At 45.7% G+C, this 20,242-nt stretch overlaps 1 protein-coding gene and 1 long non-coding RNA gene across 3 annotated transcripts in view; one reads left to right on the top strand and one right to left on the bottom strand.

Annotated features, from left to right (window-relative positions):
- Positions 1 to 1,325: 1,325 nt before the first annotated feature.
- On the bottom strand, positions 1,326 to 11,374 carry ARC (activity regulated cytoskeleton associated protein). 2 transcript variants are annotated; one of them, XM_072602902.1, is made up of 4 exons: positions 10,721 to 11,374; positions 3,459 to 6,491; positions 2,890 to 3,024; positions 1,326 to 2,347 (listed from the first exon to the last, which is right to left on the bottom strand). In XM_072602902.1, the coding sequence occupies exon 2, from the start codon at positions 5,525 to 5,527 to the stop codon at positions 4,328 to 4,330; it is 1,200 nt and encodes a 399-aa protein (XP_072459003.1). In that variant the 5' UTR covers positions 5,528 to 6,491; positions 10,721 to 11,374; the 3' UTR covers positions 1,326 to 2,347; positions 2,890 to 3,024; positions 3,459 to 4,327. The 2 variants fall into 2 exon arrangements, with proteins under 2 accessions (XP_072459003.1, XP_072459004.1); XM_072602903.1 differs by lacking the exon at positions 10,721 to 11,374 and having other exon boundaries at positions 2,890 to 3,055; positions 3,459 to 6,734.
- The window catches only part of LOC140500385 (uncharacterized), a 46,401-nt gene continuing 36,356 nt past the window's right edge, over positions 10,198 to 20,242 (top strand). Inside the window, exon 1 of the long non-coding RNA XR_011965715.1 lies at positions 10,198 to 10,736. This is a non-coding gene — a long non-coding RNA (uncharacterized lncRNA). The remainder of the gene's footprint in view (positions 10,737 to 20,242) is intronic.

Raw genomic sequence — 20,242 nt, 5'->3', positions numbered from 1 at the left:
CTATGACATGGACTCAAGACCCTTCAGTATCCTGGTCACACTCCTCTGGTCCCTCTCCAATGTACTTCCTAAAGTGTGAGTCCTAGAACCATACACAATATTCCATTTGTGGTCTGATCAGGACAGAGGACTGCAAGAGTGTAACCTCTAGTCGTAGGCTGTGAGTCTTTTCAATGAGCAAAATATTCCCTTAGCTTTCTTGGGTATGAGAAATATATATCTGTAGAATTCCTTCTGGAGGGGCCTCCATCTTGGGAACATATTTAATTTGCAGTCCACTAAAGTCTCCAAAAAGTTTTCCAGTGAACTGGTGTCTAACCATGTCTAACATGCTTCTTCCATCTTGGGCTTATGATGTATATTTGTTTTTGAAGTGAAAAGGGGGGAGGAGAACAAGTGTTTATTAAGTATCTACTATATGCCAGACACAAATATTATCTCATTTAACCCTTGCACCCCTGCAAAGTAGATGCTATTATTTTATTATTTTTTTATTATTATTTTACAGTTGAGGAAACTGAGGCAACCAGAAGTTGTGACTTACCCAGGATCATACAGCTAGTATCTGATATCCCATTTGAACTCAGGTCTTCCTGATTCCAGACCCAGTGCTCTATCCACTATGCTACCTGATGCTTCTGATGCAAGTGTTATGGCCTCCCACCGATCCCTACTAAGCTGTATCTTATTCAATTTGGCCTAGCCTATTAAGATCATTTCAATATTGTGGCATAGTGGACAGAGTGAGGAGTGTAGATGGCCTTGACTCCAACCTTGTCTATACCACCTACTAGCTGGGTGATTGTGAGTTAATCACTTAAACTCTCTGAGCTCTTATTTTCTCTTCTGTAAGAAGATAGGGAGGATTAATGGCCTCTAAAGACCCTCCAGGTCTAAATCTATGATCTTATTATCCAGGGCAATGACTTTCCTTCTATCTATTCTTTTATCCAAGTCAATTATTTAAAAAAAATGTTAATACAGGACCAAGCAAAAATCCCAGAGGCACTCCTTTGCAGACTTCCCTCCAAGCAGATATGGAATCATTGATTCTTCTCCTCTGGTCTTTTAGCCATTTCCCAATCCACCTAAATGCATTATTGTTGAGCCCACAGCTCTCCAATTTTTTGCACAGAATAGCATAAGAGACTTTGTCAAATGCTACACCAATAAATCTTGGTTGGATATATCTGCAATATTTTACAGAACTGTCAATTTAACAAGTTTCTACCTAGTAGCTCTACTTTCACTTACCCCAGTCCCCTTGCCCCCACTCACCCCCATTTTTTCTCCTGGCCCAAAGAAAGATTAGAAACATGTTCAACTGATTTTTCAATATTTTATTAAAGAAATCTTACAAAAGAGCATTTTTTCAGGGAGGCACACATTGACTGTCGATCCTGACTTGATCAGTTAATGCTGTGGCCAGTCTAATGGATAAATGGGGAAAGGTGTGGGGAGTGTAGCTTATCCAGCTTAGAGATACCCAAAAGTTCCCCTCCCCAATCAATAGTCAATGAAGCCAAGAGAGTTCTAGCCAATGGGACCAGATATAGTGAATATAGGGGGATACAGTCTATGTATGAATCTGAAGGATGTCTACTACTAAAAAATAAAACTATGGGGAACAGTTAGCAGAGCAGAGAACCAGTTGGCTAATAAGCCAGAATCTAGGAGACCTTCAGAGACACCCTGCCTCCTGTTCCCTTGGAAAGACAGGCAGGAGGATCCAGGAAGGCTGGACTAACCCTGGATGGACTCTCCAGGCACGGCACAGGACAGGGATGTAAACATTTGTTAGCCAGTGTGGGTAGAGAGGGTGGGGACACAACAGTGGGGAATCCAATGGGAAAGAGATCCTGATTTCCCCTGACTCTTGGAGACACCTCCAAGAATGAGGTTCAGGAGAGTGGGCCGTGGCCACTGGCCCAGGGTGAGACATGGGGCCCTACTTGAAGGAGATAAAGGCTATCAGATCTCCTGCCACCTGAACTTGGGACTCCAAAAATGCAGAGCTCACTCAGAGCAGGGGCAGGAAGCCAGGTGGTGCCTGAGGGCCAGAGCTTGACTTCCCCCAAGCATGTTCCATCCATCCTCCCCGTGAATTGTCAGCTTGGCCAGTGTCACCTCCACAAAGAGTTCTGTCCATCCCTCTCTCACTTTGAGCTCAGGGCCTTGTTCTTTGGCAGTCTCTTCCTCTCCACTCCATCTCCTTCTTGCCAGTGCAGCTCCACTGCCATATCTTCAAACTCCTCCTTCCCCTTCTGGAAGGTTTTGTTATTTCCTCTCCACTATAGTGAGTATATTTCAATCTCAGCAGCAAATAAGTTTGTGAGAGTCTTGGCTCCTGAAAGAAATACAAGTATAACAGGCAAGTTAGAGACAGCAGAAAGGGGCAATAGGAACTGAGATGTGAAAAGAAAAAAATTAATGAGAGGGGAGGATGGGGCTGGGGTACACTGGCCAGCAAAGAGGGTGATTCTTAACTTGAAGGGTGGAGGTCACTAAACAATTTTCCTGTTGACTAGACACTTGACCACAAACGATTGACTTAAGTAAGGCAGGAGGCCTAGACCTTTCAGACTAACCTTTGCCCTAGTCTCTACCTACCCAGAGAGGGAAATTGTGGAGTCTTCAATTCCAAATATCAGACTGCAAGGGGAGGAAGGAATTACCTCTTCAGAACTGGCCAGACCACAGAACTCAGACCAAAGGTGCCCCAACCCTTGAATTCCTGGGGTTTATTTGCATCTCAAAATATTATGCTCCATCATCCAGGTCTGAGTGTGAGGATTTAAAGATGTGGGAGTAGGGGGCTGCTTCTTCAATTAGAACCCTTTGGAGAGGAGTGCGCAGGGATGTCTTTAAGAGAAAAAAATAATTAGTTACCTTGTAGGTGCTGCTGCCAAATCTCCAAGGACCTTGGAAATCAGGTACTGGAGCTTCCTTGATCCCCCTCAGACTGCTGCCCATCACAAGGTGAATCATAGCTGCCTCTCTGTTCTGCCAGGCTGGAGTGAATCACTGTAGCAAGGGTGAGGGGGAAAAACAATCCCTGTGAGCATCAAGATAGAGATGGAGAAAAGACACACTCTTCAAACTCTGGGGCACACCTGTCCACCTTTCTTGGGCTTTCTCAAGGGACTAATGTTGGTATCAGGTACCATTCTTGTCAGCCCATCTCCCACTGAACCACTAATCCTCCTTTCATACCGCCTCTCTTCTCACCTCTACATAGGAAATGGGAAACCACTGCCTGGATATAATTCCCTAAGAGGATTCCCCCACACCAAATGAACCTTAAAGAAGGAGTCAGGAAAGTTGCATTAGACCACTAACTTACTGGGTAACTTGTTGAGTCATTCAGTTATCTCATTTCTAAAATTCTCTCTAAGGTCTCCTATCCCAGTCCTGACATTTTAGGATTCTTTGATTCCTTCTACAGGGGAGATTCTCACCTTTAGATTGTAGGAGGGATCAGGATCTCCAAGCACCCATTGCTGCTGCCATCTCTGGAAAGGCTTTGTGTCTTCTCTGGGGAAGTTGAGGAGGATACCAGCTGCCACAGTGGAGATAGAATGGCCATAGACTCGATTCTCACCACAGGAAGGGCAAGGGGTTGGAAAGCAAATTTTCTTCTCGTGCTCTGTTTCTTTCCAGATGATCTTGGAGTCCTGGCTCTGAACAGCCAGTTGGCTCAATGCCAACCCTCTTTATAATCTAGCTACTCTTCATGTCCCCTGTGTCTAGTGGCCAATGGGAGGACAGAATTGATGATACAAAGGAAGAAGACATATCAAGGTCAGTGGCTGAACTCTTGGTTAGAAAGAGTTTCAAGTGGGAGCAGGTAAAAATCCTTGTAGAACTTCGGGGGTGGGGAGGAGTGAAAGAGAGTGGACAGACAAGAGGACGGCAAGGAGCACACACACCAGACTGGCTAGAGGTGGAGAGGGAAAGAGGAAGGCTTAAAGTTCTGCCTCCCAGCAGCTGGGGGGGGGGGGGTAGTTAACTGATGCTGGCGTAGGTGGTCCTGTGTGAAACTATGGAGGATTCAAGTAGGAGGGAGGGAGTGTGGAAGGTGGTGGGAAAACCCCTACTATATGAGTCGTGTCTCCCAAAGTGTCCAAGTTCATCAAGTGCCAATCCCACTGGGGGGATGGGGCTGACTGCCAACTTTTCCTTGGCAAGACAGCACAAGCTGCCCTTGGGAAATTAGGACATCTGGGAGAATCCTCAACCACGTGATCCCAGAAGGGGACACCCAGAAGGGGTGGGGGTGTCGAGGGAGAGGGAGCTAACAAAGGCTGAGGAGTGGCCACCACCAACTCTACTCGGGCTGGGTCCCATCACTGGCAAGGGACTCAATAGCTGGGGTGAGTGATTCGTCATTGTCCTCTGACTGGGTTTGCTGTTCAGTGGCATCCTCCCCCTGCTCCAGTCCTTCTTGGACCTCCTGACCTCTCTGGATCAACTGCTCGAGGGTCTTGGGCAGTGGGTGTCGGAGGAAATGCTTGAGCTTGGGTTGAAGGGTGCCCACCACATACTGGATGATCTCTTCCTCATCAGCATCCACATACAGGGTCTGATAAAGGTCTCTTTTACGCCAGAGAAATTGGTCCAGAGGCTCCCCTTGTTTCTGGGGCAGGTCCAGTTCTCGCTTGATAGCATCCCGGGTGAGGGTCCCCTCACTATACTGCAAGAATTCCTTCTTGAATTCCACCCAGTTCTTCACAGATCCCTGTTTGTATTCCCACCACTTCTTTGCGGGGCCATTCATGTGGTTCTGGATCTGGGACAGCCAGTACTCTTCAGTCCCTCCGACCTGCTTCAAATATTCTTCCAGGTGACTGAGAAATTCACGGGGATCCTCAAAAATCTGTGTGTCTACACCAGGACTCAGTGTCCCGTCCTCAGTGGTTGAGCTCCAGGGTGGATACTGCTGTATGTCCGATGGCTCGTGGCTTAGGGCCTCTCCCCCGATGACCCCTGCCGGTGTTGGGGGTGTGATGGCATAGGGACTCACCGTGTAGTCATAGGGGTCAGTCTCCTGGCCGTAGCTCTCAGGGCCGCCCACGCCAACAGAGACAGTCTGACGGCCAGCCTCCCCGCTCACTGGATACTTGCCTCCCATAGACTCCAGCCGATCGGCCCACTTCTCCAGCCGGTAGAAAACCTCCCGCCACACGTTCATCTCCCTCTTCACCCATCGTTCCAGGTGGGCAATGGTCTCCTGGCAGCGGGACAGGCAGGCCTTGATGGACTTCTTCCAGCGCTGGGAGTCCCCGGTGGGGACATAGCCATCCAAATTGTTCTCCAGCTTCCCCACTGACCTGTGCAAGCCTTTCAGCTCCCTCTCCACCTGCTTGGAGACCTCGGTTAGCAGATGCCGGTGAGTCTTCCTTACGTGCTCCAGCATCTCTGCCCTGCACTTGCCGATCTGCAGAATCACGTTGGGCTTCGCCGCTGGTCCGCCCCGGGGACCGTGGTAGGTATGAAGGCCCCCACTGCTCATGTGCTCCAGCTCCATCACTTGTGTCCGTAGAGAAACCGACAAGGCAAATCCTCCCACCGTAGGGGTCCGAATTCAGCAGCCCCTCTCTCCGGTAGCCTGGCTCCTCAGAAGGGGTTAATCCTCCTAGTGGCAAAGCCAAGCCCCTTCTCTTCTCGGCTCCTTGAAGAAATTCAGGAGAGGAGGAAAGAAAGGTGGTCTCCAGAGATCCGAGGGTGCGCGCCTGTCTCGCGGCTCCACAGGTGATAGGGGATGCTGGTAGCTTGCAGATCAGCTCTCGCTGCCGCCGCTTGCCGCAGCTCCCAGGCTCTCCGCTAAAGCTGAGGAAGCTTCTAGCTGGGTAGCCTGCCTCCCTTCCCGCTGCCTCCTGGCTTTATACAGCCGGGCTCCCTGCACGTGGGCGGCCTGGCTCTTGGAACTCCGGTTCTCATTGGTGGCAGGCACTGAGGCCCTGCCAGGCTGCCCACCCTCCCCAACTGCTGAGTGAAGCCCCTCCTCTTTCCCGGCGCCCACTCAAACACTCCCCCAGAGCCGGAGCTGGAGAGAGAGGAGGGGAAAAAAAACTGCACACATACACATGCACACACACACAGTTCAGATGGATGGATGACTAATCCCCACCTTCCTTTTCAAAGTCCAGAGGGGAGGGAGGGAGAGGGAAAAAGCTCTTACTTATTCACTGAGTCAAAGGATTTACTCCGCCAGCCCTGTTATTGTGTTCTTCCCCCGCTTAACTCCTGGGGCTGAAGAAGGTTGGGACCCGGGGGCCAGGGAACCACCCACACCTCTCACCTCTGCCACCAACCCTTCCCAGAACTGGGTCAGCCCTCCCAGATCTGCTACCTTGACTTCCAAAGAGCACTTGGGGTTGGTGTGTGCAAGCCGCTCCTTGGGTAGTGGAAAGAACGCTGTCTTGGGTTCCACTGTATTGCTGGTTCTGCCATTGACTGACTGTAGGACCTTTCTGGGACTCAGTTTCTCTCTATATAAATCAAGGGATTCGGCTCTAATGAACTATGAGTCATGCGCAACAACTGTATTTGACACGGGAGACCAGAAGGTCACCAAATGAATAATGTGTTGAAGTGGAGTGTGGGGGGAAGTTGGGGAGAACCAAAGGAGAGAATTGCCTGGGAATAAAGAAGGCAGAAGGAAGGAGAAGAAAGGAATAGGGTTCCTCTCTTAGACAGATAGATGACAAATAGATAGATAGATAGATAGATAGATAGATAGATAGATAGATAGATAGATAGATAGATAGATGACAGAGATAGATAGATAGATAGATGTGTGTATATATGTGTGTGTGTATACATACATATAAACTCTCTCTCTCTCTCTCTCTCTCTCTCTCTCTCTCTCTCTCTCTCTCTCTCTCTCTCTCTCTCTGTCTCTCTCTCTCTCCTCCCATTTCCAGTGTGGAAGAGATCCCTGAACTTTGGGATCAGGTAACATGGTTGGAATCCAAAGCTGGCTCTGATCCCACAGCAAATTGTGTAACCTTTGCAAAGTCACTTGAGAGTCCATGGCCCTCAATTTCAATATCTCTAATTAGTATACTGAATTTGATGATGTCTGAAATTCACCTCCAGCCCTGACATTCTGGAACACACAATAAGGATCCAGATTATCTGGGGAGTGAGAATGGGGGAAAGGAGGGAGGGGTAGTGAGAATACAACAGGGGGTCTTTGTGACAAGCCAAGGAATTTACCCCCAGGACGCTGGAAGTGTTTTGTAGTCACTTTCTTTACAAATCAGCACCAGGCACAGAGGATGGTTAATTCCTGTTCCTCATTCACAAGGCAAGTAACTGCTGTCCTTTCTATAACAATGAGACATGCAACATATAATCCGCACCCTCCTAGCCCAAGCTGTCACTAGCATGCCCTGGACTCATGTAATCCAAGAATCATACAACTTAGAATGGCAGAGTTGGAAGGTATGAAAGGCAGAACAGGGATCATGGGACATACAATGTTAGAGCCTCAGGTCTCAGAGAGCACCATGATCAACTCCAGAAAATAGCAATAATAAAAATAACAGCTAGCATTTATATAAGAGTTTAAGGTTTGCAAAGGACTTTACCAATATTGTCTCCTTTGATCCTTACAACAACCCTTGGGAGGTAGGCACTATTGTTATCTTCATTTTACATATGAGGAAACCAAGGCAGAGAAGAAATTATTTGTTCAAGGTCACACAACTAGGTAGTGTCTGAATTAGAATTTGACCTTGGGTTTTCCTCACTCCAGGGTCCAACACTCTAACCACTGTGCTCTCTAGCAGAGAAGGAAAGTGACAATCAGGATCACACAACAAATTAGTGGATGAGTTGGAACTCGAACTCGAATTCCTGGTTTCTAATTCAATTCAGTATATTTTTATTATGGGTCAGACCTTGCACTCCTCACAGATTAGGGTACTAATGCAGCATTCTCATTGGTGTGTGTACATTCTCTTTGAATGCATATGCCCCCACTCACCATTAGCCTAGCAATTCTAGAGTAGGGGCTCTGAAGTTTGTTTGTATCATGGACCCAGTCTGGTGACACCATGGACCCCTTTTCTCATAAGCATGCTTTTAAATGCATAAAATAAAATACAAAGACTTACAAAGGGAACCAACTGTATTCAAGTACTGTTATCAAAATTTGTTGTTGTTGTTGCTTTTTTAAAGTTCACAGGCCCCAGGTTAAGAACCCAGGCAGAGCATGATGCAGTGGAAAGAGCAGATCATTTAAAATCATGGAACATAAATTCAAATCCTGACTCTGTACTTGCAGGGTGATCTTGAACAAGTTTTTCCCTCCTCTTAGTCTCTGTATCCTCAAATGTTAAGTGGGATGGTTGAATTAGATGACCTCTAAGGACTCATTCTATTCTCAATCAATGAGCAGGCAATCCTAAGTTTTTTGGCTTTTTCAAGAAGAATGTAATGTAGGATGCAAATTCTGAGACTGTGTGTGTTTGCAGATGTGAACAGATGTTCACTCTACCTTGAGGTCACACAGGCCATGACCTCAGCATAGGGAACTTTCCTTGGTACCCATGGTACCCACTACAAACAGAACAAAGAGACAGCTACAGAGAGAAGTCATTCCTACCAAGCCTTCTCTCACTGCTCTTTACTTCCTTCCCAAATTAACCAATAAAGCCCCCAGGATGCCTCCCTAACCCCCTGTTGGCAACCTCTGCATCCCTTATGTGTTGACATCTGAGGTTTCTAGCTTCCTGAGTTGAACACTAATCAATATACATATGGAAGCATCTACTTCAACACACATGTAGAAGAATTTTGTCTCCAGTTCCCAATTCCCAAGTCCTTTGAGGCTTACAATTCTAACCATATCACATATCACATCTATGCAAATCTACTCAGTTATACAAAGATGGAGAGGAAGGGGTGGGTGTATCACACTTTCCAGTCTTTGTGTTACCAAAAAGTGGCATGCAAATCTATGTAAATGGAATCTAACATGCTAGTTGGTTAATTATTTATTTGTGCAAATGTCCCTAAGGGAGTCTGCTATTTCAAGAACCCCCCAAAGTGAATTTTTTGGGGTAAAGGAAGACAATTCTTTGTGGAAAAAAAATCACCTTCTTGCCAAACTCTTCACCTTCACTTGCTTTTTCTCTTTTATGTAAGACCAAAGTTTTGAGTTAGTTTTCATTTGAGAGGCAGAATGTCATACTGGAAATAGATGAGATGATGGGTATGGAGTCAACAGACCTGGATAAAAATTCTATCTTAGATATTAATTTCATGATCATGGGCAAGTCCCAACTTCTCTAAGCCTGTTTCATTTTCCGTGAAATGGGGATCATAACTTTTGTCCTACCTAACTCATAGAGATATTGTGAGAGAAGTGCTTGGCAAACCTAAAAGTGCTATATAAATGTGAAATCATATCATTAAGTGTGGTTTACTCAGATGAGAACAAGAATGACACTTGACATGTATACCCAATCCCAACTCTACCACTGACCCACCAGGATGACCTTGAGTGAATGCCTTTACCTTCCTTAGTCTCACTTTCCTCAACTATAAAATTAAGTTTAGATTACAGGTCCCTTCCAGCTTTAGAGATGTAGTATATGACCTTATATAGAATAATTGTACATATATATACATATTTGTATCTAATGGTAGCCATCTCTTGGGGGGGAGGGATAAAAGAAGTTTACATGATAATTTTCTTAAACATATTAAAGGCATAGCAAATTGTACATTTACATTTTTATGTGCAATCAGCTTTTTTAATATATTGTTGTGAAAGTGTTTGTTTTATTCCATAAATTAAAATTTTAAAAAAGCTATGACCTTACGTTTGCAAGACTAGATTCCCAATTGTGCATTTGCACTGGTTGTGCCCCATACCTATAATTCTGTCACCTCCCTCATCTCCATCGTTCGACTTTAAGTCTCAGTTCACATTTTACTTTTTGCAAGAAGTCTTTCAAGTTCTCCTTACACTTGACACTGCAGTATATGTTTTATGTGTGCCTAACTATTAATATGTTATCTCCCCAATAGACTTTGAGTTCTTTGAAGGCAAGGAAAGTTTTTGCCTTTCTATTTTCAGGCTTTAGCACAATGTCTGGTATACAATAGGCACTGAATAAATGATTGATGCTTGATGGAGCTCAATGACGGGGACACAAGCAAAGTAGAGATTATTCTCTTCTTACAGAAGTGGAGAGTGAGGTCTGGACAAAGGACATTTTTCACCACAGGGTCACCGAGGAGCTTAGCGGTATAGATCCACAAACTGGAACCTAGACTCCCAGTGTCCCCACTCTTGACCTGCCTGCCTCCTGTCATGTGCCCTAGCCCAGCCCAAGACAGCCCAGCCCTGCACCATCACTCCCTGGTTGGGCAGCTCAGTGGCCCTGGCTCAGGACCCACTTTCAGAGGCTCCCTCTGGAGAAATGAAGCCAAGACTTTCTCCACCCAATTAAGTCCACCCTCTGGAGCTGGCATTGCTTTTTGCTGCTACCACAGCCTTCCTTATTTCCTCACTCTGCCTGAATCTGCTGCTTCCGCGGCCGCCCCCACTCAGGCAGTTCCCGGGAACCGCACCATAAAAGGCCAAGAACTCCTGCGACGGAAGCATAGAATCCCTCCTGTCTCCCCTCCCATCCCCGCCCCGTTTTTAGTGACAGCCGTAGAGAAGAAGGAGGAGAAGAAGGAGGAAAGGGGCGGGGCTTACCTGGATCTGGATGAAGGTAGGGGAGCACTGCCACCCCAGTCACCCACCGTGCCCCCCCCTGTCAGAGGATGGCAGGGGAAATTGGAACAGGCTGACGGCTCCCTTAAGTCTAAGGTGTTAGTCAGGAGGAAGAGACAGGGCTGTGGACCTCGGTAGGTCAAGGATTTCCGAGCCCTCCCCTCCCCAGGTCCCTTTCCTCATGTGATGTTTTTCTCATGGGTCTGGGGGGTAAATGAAGCATCAGTATTGTTCCAGTGGAAGGACCTATGGTGGAAAAGAATTACTCTGTCTCTTTCTCTGTCTCTGTCTCTGTCTCTCTCTCTTTTTCTCACTCTTGCTCTCTTTGTTACACATACACAGACACACACACAGTCTCATGCACATAGGGTTATACTCAGCCACACCCACCCACTATGACATTCAGGCGTACTCACAAACATATACATGTGCTTGAACCCACAGTCGTACAGTGTTTACTCACTGTCATACATATGAGATCTAACACCAATTCTATCACTAGCCCACTGGCTACTGACCAAGTCACACTCTCTGGCCCTCAGTAAAATGATGAGACTGAAGGTTCAAAAATAAATCTGCAAGGTCTCTTCCAGCTCTAACAGTTTATGAGTCATACACACCTTCACACACACAGTCACATTCACATTTGTGCACACAGAGTTACACCATACTGTCAGATACATGCATTCATATCCATAGACTTTCATATGTACTTGCACATAGATACAGTCACACACCTACATCCACATACATACACATGTATTTGCTGAATTTAATAGGATCACAAGATCGTGGATTTAGTGCTAAAGGAAACCATAAGAGCCATCTGCTCCAATCTCTTCATTTTACAGATAGTAGAGAGGTGACTTGCCCAAGGTCACCCAGCAATGCATACATTTCTACCCAAGCTCACAGTGTTATACCCAATTTCTCACTCCCACTTTTTATGCACACACACACATACACATACTCATTCACCTGCTTGTATGCAGTGAGGCACACACAAGGCTTTTGCAGGTTCTCACACACTGCAGGTTCTCTGTCTGGCTGCTGTTATCAAGTCCCTACCCCCAAGGGCTCAGATATTTGGGCTGGGATCAGGTATAAGTCCAAAGTTCTTTTCATGTGAGATTCTCTCTGTTCACCCCTTGTTTCTGGCACTGGCCCAGTTTCCTACCTTCTCTCCTGTTGTTCCCCCCACCCTTCCCTTTCTGGGCTTCCCGCCTCCAAGGGGAATGTCTTGCTGGCAAAAAATACTCTGAAAACCATTCTCCTGGCATTTCTAATTAAAGAAGTGGGTGGGCTGAGGAGAGGAGAAGGGCAGGGAGAACCTGCTAGAAAGACAAGGAGGAAGGAACCCAAGCCAGGGACAGAGACAGAAAGAAAAAGAAACTACAAAAATGGCAAATGAGAACGTTTAAAGGCTTCCTGGACGGTGGCACAGGCATACAGAGCAGGGGTCCCTGGCCCTGAGCAGGACAACAGACTAAACTCCATCACAGTAATGAACTCATCCCTAGAGTTATTCCGCCAGAGGTCAGAGGACCACCTGCTAAGAAGGTTTCAGGAGATTTTGTTCAGGTAAAGGTTGGACTAAATGTTCTCTGTTCTTTTCCAAATATGAAATTTTCTGATCTCAGAGAAGAGAGAGGAAGAAAGAAAGTGTTCTCATGGGGGTGGAGAGGCAAGTTAGGCAGCAACTGGACGAGAAAGAGAGAACAGCATCTGGTCCCAGGCAATGGAAGATACGTGGGACTGGGAAACCCAGAGGGAAGTCAGAATTACATAACCCTTGAAGCAAAAAGTTAAGTGGGACCTCAGAGGGCATTCTAGTCCAACTCCAACATAAGAAGCAATCTTTTCTTCTGTCTCCCTGGAAAGTGATTGTACAGCTTTTGCTTGCACACCTTAATGATGAGAAACTCACTACCTACCCAGGTAGCCCATTCTCCTTTCAGGTAGCTCTAACAGTGAGGAAATCTGAGACTTCTTAGTTATAATTGTCCGTGCACAGCTCCATTTTCTACCCTCTAAGATCAAGCAGAATCCCTTTTCCACATAATAATCTTTCGTATACTTGGGAGACAGCAACCATGTCTCCTTCCCACTCAGTCCTCTCCTCTCCTCTCCTCTCCTCTCCTCTCCTCTCCTCTCCTCTCCTCCTTTTTCCCTGACTGAGCCCTCTGGACCTATAGAACACCAGTGACCATGCCCTAGAGGACATGATCCACTCAGCATTATCATTTGCACTCCGGGGCTTGAGCTGTCCAGATGGGTGAGTCAGCACAAGCTCATATAACCCACTCTCTCTAGCTTTCCTTAGACCATGCTTCACCCTCCCACCTAGCCACCCACCAGGCCACATTCTTACTCTCACCCTCCCACCACAAATGTACAGAGAATATTGAGGTCAGACCTGAAGAGGGTTCACAGAACCACAGAATGCCAAAAGCTGGAAGGTACCCCAGTAGCCATGGAGCACAGCCCATACACACAAGGAACTCTATCCCAACCCTTACTCAACAGATAAGGAAACTGAGGCCCAGATTGAGGAAAGGGACTTGTCTAAGACCAAATAACTAGAACTGGTCCTTAAAGTTTTGAGACCACACAGAGGAATATTTGATAATGTTCATAAAGTACCTTAAAGTTTATGGAATACACACTTTTAGCAGCCCTATGAGCCCTACCACAGGCATTTTCATTCCCATTTTACAGATGAGGGAGCTGAGGCTCAGAGAAATTTGGTGACAGGGTCTCACAGATAACAAATATAAGATATAGAAGTGAAACCTTAGTGCCCCCTAAAGCAGAATCTAATCCACCTGCCTCTATATCATACTGACCTAGGGCTCAGGATCAAATGAGATAACATTTGTAAAGGGCTTAGCACAGTCTGTGGCACATAATGTACACTTGGTAAAAACTTGTTCCCTCCCTTCCCTCCTCTAGGGAAAATAGCAATGGGCAGTGGGAGGGGCTTAATCAAGAAAGACTTCCTAGAAACATTGGACTTTGAAGGCTGGACAGCTGCAGTAGGACACTGAGTGCCATTCATAGACCTTGTTCAGCCAAAGGTAGAGGCTCAGGGCTGCACAGCCCCTAAGGGGAATGAATGCTAAATTCAAAGTTTTCTGTGTATTTTATGCACAGGAAAGTATGTAAAAAGCAAAGAAATGGAACACTGACATCAGCCATGGGGAGGCCACAAAAGCAAGGTCTTTTCAGAGCCTTAGAGTGTGGGAACACTTAATCGGTGGCCAATTATCACCCCCAGAGGCCTGCACACATTCCCTCCCCAGAGTCAGCTCCTTCCTAATTCTGATGTTGGGAAAGTGGCCACCAGCTGGGCTCTTGCTGGGGCTGAGCAGGGCAGGGGTGAGGGGCGGGGAGAGCCAAGCAGCCCCCTATTATCAAGCCTAGATGCCATCCTCAAGCTTCTGTGCCCAGCATTTTCTTGAACCCTGGCAATTGGGCTTTGTTCTACATGGGGGAGAAGCCTTGACCCAGTCCATGGGTCTTAGGATCTAAGACCTTTTTCAGCATACTTCTATCTCCATCAATAAGCAAACCAGAGCACGAAACCAGAGGCTATCCCCTTTCCCCACCCCCGAGCCCCTCCCCAGCAACTCCCCCACTGAATGAACCAGCAGGATTCAATAATGCTGGAAGGGTAGGCTGGGATTAAATGTGGACCACGAAGCTGATTAGCTCTGATTTTAGGGTGGTTTATTCTAGCTAGCAAAGGCCAGGATTGGATAATGAGTGGGAGGGGATGCAGCTCATTTCTTTTTAAGAACGTCTCTGAGGATGGAGATGTCTAAAAACACTTCTAGCTCTAAAAGTCTGTGCTTTCAAACTTCTTCAAGAACAGCTCACAAGTATGGAGTTTACTGAAGTTTCCAAAGCACTCTGCTCCCCAAGGTTCTATATAATCTGAAATCCTGAGTATATGATTCCAGGATCTGGGTTTCTAAATTATTTTTAAGATTTTATGTTTCTGAGGTTTTTAAAGGCTTTAAAATTCTAAAGATTCTGATGAAACTCTACGATTCCTTAATTCTATGACTAAGATTTTTTTAAGATTTTAGGAATTTATTTTTCTAAGGTATCTGAAGGTTTTAAGAGTCTGAAAGCCTATCATCTAAGATGCTATGATTCTAGTATTATTCTCTGGTTGACATTTGATCTGTAGGGAACATAGGATTTAAACATCAGCCTGGGAGAGCTGGAAGACTCTGTATGAAAACCTCTTATTCCTCCTTACCCCAGCCAACATCTCCACTTGGTGTCTTCTTTCAAATGAGCATCCCCTACACACAGCACCTATAGATAATCACTCTCGAGGGAGTAGTTAGCTAAAGAAGTGACAAATCCTAGAAAAGGGGTTACTTGAGTAGGGACCAACTAGTTAGACTTGAAGGCTCAGTGACTCAGCGCAACTAGGTCAATCAATCAGTTAAAAGCAATACTGGGTGCTCCCGTGAATCCAATCGTGTGCTCAGCTATGGTGGGAGAGAGGGGAGGGAGAGGAGGGATGTGCACAGGTAAAGGAAACATAAAAGGTGAGGGATACACAGGCCAGCCTGCCCTTGGAAGCTACCAGTCAGGTGTGAGAGATGAGACTTACACCCGGAATACAATGTAAGAATTACAAGACAGGGTCGGAACACATGTTAAAGTGTTTGTATCAGACTAAAAAAGTAATCGGTATCTGGGTAGCCTGAGAAAGTCCCCTCCCCTTCCTGATCCCAGAGTTGGAAAACTATTTGACTTATAAGGTTCCTTCCAGTTCTGAGCTTCCAAGATTGTAAGATCCTAATTCAATCCTGACTACCTCGGGAATCATTGAAGGATCCAGGTCACTTTCCTTCTCAGCTTCCTCCATTCTAAAATGAGGGTATTGGGTGATATGGGGGAATTTTGTTGCTGAAATGACTGGAGAGGTACAGGAAAGACAAGTCACAAATAGACAATATCTGATGCCTTATAGGTGTGAAAGGAGGAAAAGGCAGAGTATGAGAAATTAATGGAAGCTGTTTTTCTACAGAAGACTTTCTCCCAGACAACAGCTGAGGGCAGGATGTTGGCTGGAATTGGCAAATCATATGATAATTGTGGCTGGTCAAGTACTGGCAGAAATCAGGAGTAAAGGCTAGACATCATCAGAAAAAGGAAAGGAAAGCCCAGTACAAAAAAATGTCACTTGAGAGTCTCTTTAGCATTAAGCAGATGGTTGACAGTGTGAGTTAACAGGAAGACAGTCAGTCATTCAGTCAACAAGCATTCACTAAGTACTGGTTAGGTGCCAGGCACTGTGAGAAGTACTGAGGATAAAAGGAAAGGGGAAAAAAAAAAAACAAGAACAATCAGTACTTGATCTCAAGAAGATCACCATCTAATGGGGAAGACAGCAAGCAAATTGCTTTTAAAAAAGAGGATACAATATGAGTTTAATTGGGTAATAATCAGAGATCCGATATCTGATTTTATCTAATGAATATCTGATTGGATAACAATCTGAGATAATCTCAGAAAGAAGACATTAAAATTAAGGAAGACTGCAGAAGGAAGCAGGTGAGATTTTAGCTGAGGATTGAAGGAAATCAGAAAAGCCAGGAAGCAGAGATGGCAGAGAGAGAGTTCTAGGCATGGGGAGAAGGGAGTAAGTTCTGGAATGTCAGGAGGAAGAACAGAGACCAGGGTCACCGGATGGAAGTGCAATTAGTGGGGTGGGGAGCATATAAAATGAAAGAAGACTGGAAGGTAAGAAGGGGCCAGATTATGGAGGGTTTTACAAGCCAAAAAGAGGATTTTGTATTTGATCCTGGAGGTAATAGGGAGCCCTATTGATGGAAGAGTGGGGTGACATAGCCAATCAAGATGGCAGAAGGGCTAGAGAGAGGGAGATAATTCGAAACTTGAAATTTAAAAAAAAATGTTAAAAACCAAATAATTTTTTAAAAAGAAATATCAAAGCGATAGTTAAGTGGATGGTGGACTGGAGTGGGGAGAGGCAGGGAGAACAACCAGTGGTCTATCACAGGAGTCCAAGCTTGAGATGATGAGGGTCTCCACTATGGTGGTGGCAATGTCAGAGGAAAGAAGGGGACATTTATGAGACATTACCAAGGTGGAAACTGACAGGTCTTGGAAACTGATTGAATATGGAGGGGAAGGATTGGATATGGGCAAGAGGAGTAGAGTTTGGCACCTCGTTGCAAGTTTAGGTGACCAGGAGGATGGTAGTATCCTCAACAGTAATGGGGAAATTGGAGGGGAGGGGGAAGAGAGTTCCATTTTAGACATGTTGAGTTTAAAATGTCTATGGGACATCTAGTTTAAGATGAACTACAAGCAATTAGAAAGGCAAGTGATAGGGGACTGAGGATCTCAGTTCTAGGAAGTATGGAGGGAGGGCAGAAAGAACTTTCTAGGAAACCAAGAGTGTGCTTTGTGTTTCTACTGGTGCCAAGTAAAAACTGCTTGTATATAAAGTACAGGTCGGTGTCCCTGACAAATAACTGCATCAAAGGGTTAGAAAAGCAGTTTCTCTCTCGGTTATCTGAGAGAGTAAAGTACTTCATAAAAGAATGGAAAACCAGATTAGATAAAAGGCTTCAAGGCAGAGTGGATTGGAGATTTAGAGTTACAAAGACCTGAAAGGTCAAACCCATGAAGGTGCTGAAGCAGATTAAGTGACTTGCCCAGGGACATTTTAGCACCTAAGGCAGCACTTACCTGGGTCTTCCTGACTTGAAGTCCAGCACCCTAACTATTAGACCACCTGCTTGAATAAAATGCTGAAAGACTTGAGAGTTCTAGGGCTGCCTCAGACATTTACTCGTCAAGTCACTTAATCTCCGTCAACCTCAGTTTCCATGTCCGTCAAAGGGAGATCAATGTAACACCCACTTCACTGTGAAGATCAAACTAGATCATATACTGAAAGTTTTGCAAGCTTTAAAACACTGTATAAATGTGAGTTTTTACAGCTGTCACATGGAGTCAGAAAGACCTGGGCTCAAATCCTGCCTTAGATACTTACTATCTGTATGATCTTGTGCAAGACTTAACCTCTCTGAATCTCATTCTTCAACTACAAAATAAGGGGGACTAGATTCTGACCTGAGATCCTTTCCAGCCCTAAAACTATGATCCCATCATTCTATGAATAGTATTATATATTAACAATACCTGCTGAGATGACCACTCCGAAAGGGAAGCATAAAAATTTGGGGGTAAAAATCAATGAAGTAATATTGGGGTGGGATCATACTAAAGACAAAATCACATTAAAGACAAGACACCTTGAGGGCAGGGGCTGTCTTTTTACTTCTGTTTTTGTATCCATGGGGCTTAGCACATAGTAGGTACTTAATAAATATTTATTAAAATTGTTACTGATAGTTGGTGGTATAGGGCTTCATGGATCATAGGATCACATTGGCCAGATATGATGGACGGTAGAATAGGCTACTTTAAGAGGTAATGAGTTCCCTTCACCAAAGGAATCCAAATAGAAGCTGGATGACTACCTGTCAAGAGATGGTGAATTTCCACTCAGCTTTAAGCTTCCATGTACTGCTCAGTATTTCCCTTCCCAGTTTAAGCTTCCATATGTCTATGTAAGGTACAGAATCGAGGGCCCTTTATACTTGGTGTAGAGAGGGAACAGCTATGGCTCCAGAAACACTCAGGCTGGAGTTGGGGAGAGAAAGATGTTAAAGTCTTGTCTCCACCCCACCCCCCACCCCCCACCCCCCGACACTGTTAGTGGATCTGGCCTTTCAGGAGTAGGGGATTGTCTGGGAGGCGGGAAAGTAAAAGTGAGGGTTCTTAAGGTTTGGGGGGGATACTGCTGCTGAGGAAGGCAGCTGAACTCTCCAGAACAGCAGAGTCTGTAAGAAAGGAAAAAGGATTGGGGCTGGGGGGGGTTGAAGGATTGAAGGGAGGGAGGTAGGAAGGAAGGAGGGTCTGGTGTGGGGGCTGATAGAACAGTGCTGATTGTTCTGTGGGGACAGGCTTCTGTCCTACCAAACAGAAAGGGGGAAAAAAAAGATGAAGGAAATTAATTCAAAGAACATGTTCCAGGCCCCTGATTACAGAGCTCAGGAAAAAGGGGGAGGAAAGGAAAAAAAGAGTTGAGAGAGGAGGGAGGGAGGAAACACTCCATTTCTCAGCTTCTGTCCTAGCTCCTTACCTTATAGCCTCCCCCCCAAAAAAACAACTTCAGCCTCAGGACTGAAAGGGACCTCAGCTCCCTGACAGGATGGCATCCAGCCCCCACTGGAACAAAGTACTGAGGAGCTCACCACAACTCCTTGACAGCCCCCTCCCAGAACCAGAACAGTACAGGGTGCTTTGGAATTTGGAAATGTAGGATGACTTTTTTCCCCAGAAAGCCTATATCTCCTCTTCAGACCAGAAGTTCCCTGTAGACAAAAACTGTAATCCCCTTCCCCAGACTGGGAGCTCCTTCACTGTCTCACCCTCAGACTAAGGGCTTCTTGAAAGCAGGAACTGTAGCTCCCTCTGGAACCTAGCAGGTGAGTGAGTCCCTTTGCTGAGGAGAGTTGGCCAAAGTGTCTGGAAAGTCAGCTTTCACAGGGCCGTGGCTGGACCACCAAGGAGGACTAAGGAAGGAGTCACCAGGTGAGGTTGACTGGCTGCACATTGCCTTAGCCGTGAATCCCCTGCCCAATGGAGCAACAGATGTGACTACAGCAAGAGATTTCCCAAGCAGGGGGACTTGGTCCCTCTGTCTCTACTTTTCTCTCTCCCTCTGTCTCTTCTCTCTGTCTCTGTTTCTTACTCTCTCAATCTAATTCTCTTTGTCTATCTCTGTCTCTCTGGATCTTTCTTACCCACCTTTCTCACCATGGACAATTCACTTGATTTCTTTGAGGCTCAGTATCCTTATCTTAAGGAAGTAACTTGCCTTACATCCTGTATGTTCATCCTTCGTTGCCAAAGAAGACCATGCCATCAGAGAAATGATGACATGACTTGCACATGACTTTGTTTCGAGTGAGGAGGGCTGTGCAAGTCACCAGCCTCACTTCTCCTCCAGAGCCATCTGAATCCAGTGACCAGATATTCATCAGGATGACTGGAGATGACCCAGGATGAGTCAATTGGGGTTAAGTGACTTGCCCAAGGTCACACAGCTAGTGAATGTCAAGTGTCTGAGGTGAGATTTGAACTCAGGTCCTCCTGACTCTTGCACTGGTGCTTTATCCACTGCACCACCTAGCTGCCTCATCCTTCCTTATATAGGGTTTTATTGGAAGTACCTTGCCAACTTATAAGCACTGTAGAAATGTCTATTGCCTTTGCCATTTTGTTAATACCTATGTCTCTTTGTTTCTCAGTCTCAGTGTCTCTGTCTCAGTCTCTCTCTAATAGTACTGTAGTCTCTAAACCTCTCTCAACCTCAGTCTTCAGCCCTATCTCTTTGTCTCTTCCCATTTCTCTCCTTTTTTTTTGTTCCTATCTCTGTCT

Source organism: Notamacropus eugenii, chromosome 4, assembly GCF_028372415.1.
Source record: "Notamacropus eugenii isolate mMacEug1 chromosome 4, mMacEug1.pri_v2, whole genome shotgun sequence".
NCBI classification, from domain to species: domain Eukaryota; kingdom Metazoa; phylum Chordata; class Mammalia; order Diprotodontia; family Macropodidae; genus Notamacropus; species Notamacropus eugenii.
This window is presented reverse-complemented; position numbering and strand designations above follow the sequence as displayed.

Bases quoted from the DNA above. Each gene is read 5' to 3' on its own strand.
- ARC (XM_072602902.1), bottom strand. From the start codon at position 5,527: ATGGAGCTGGAGCACATGAGCAGTGGGGGCCTTCATACCTACCACGGT.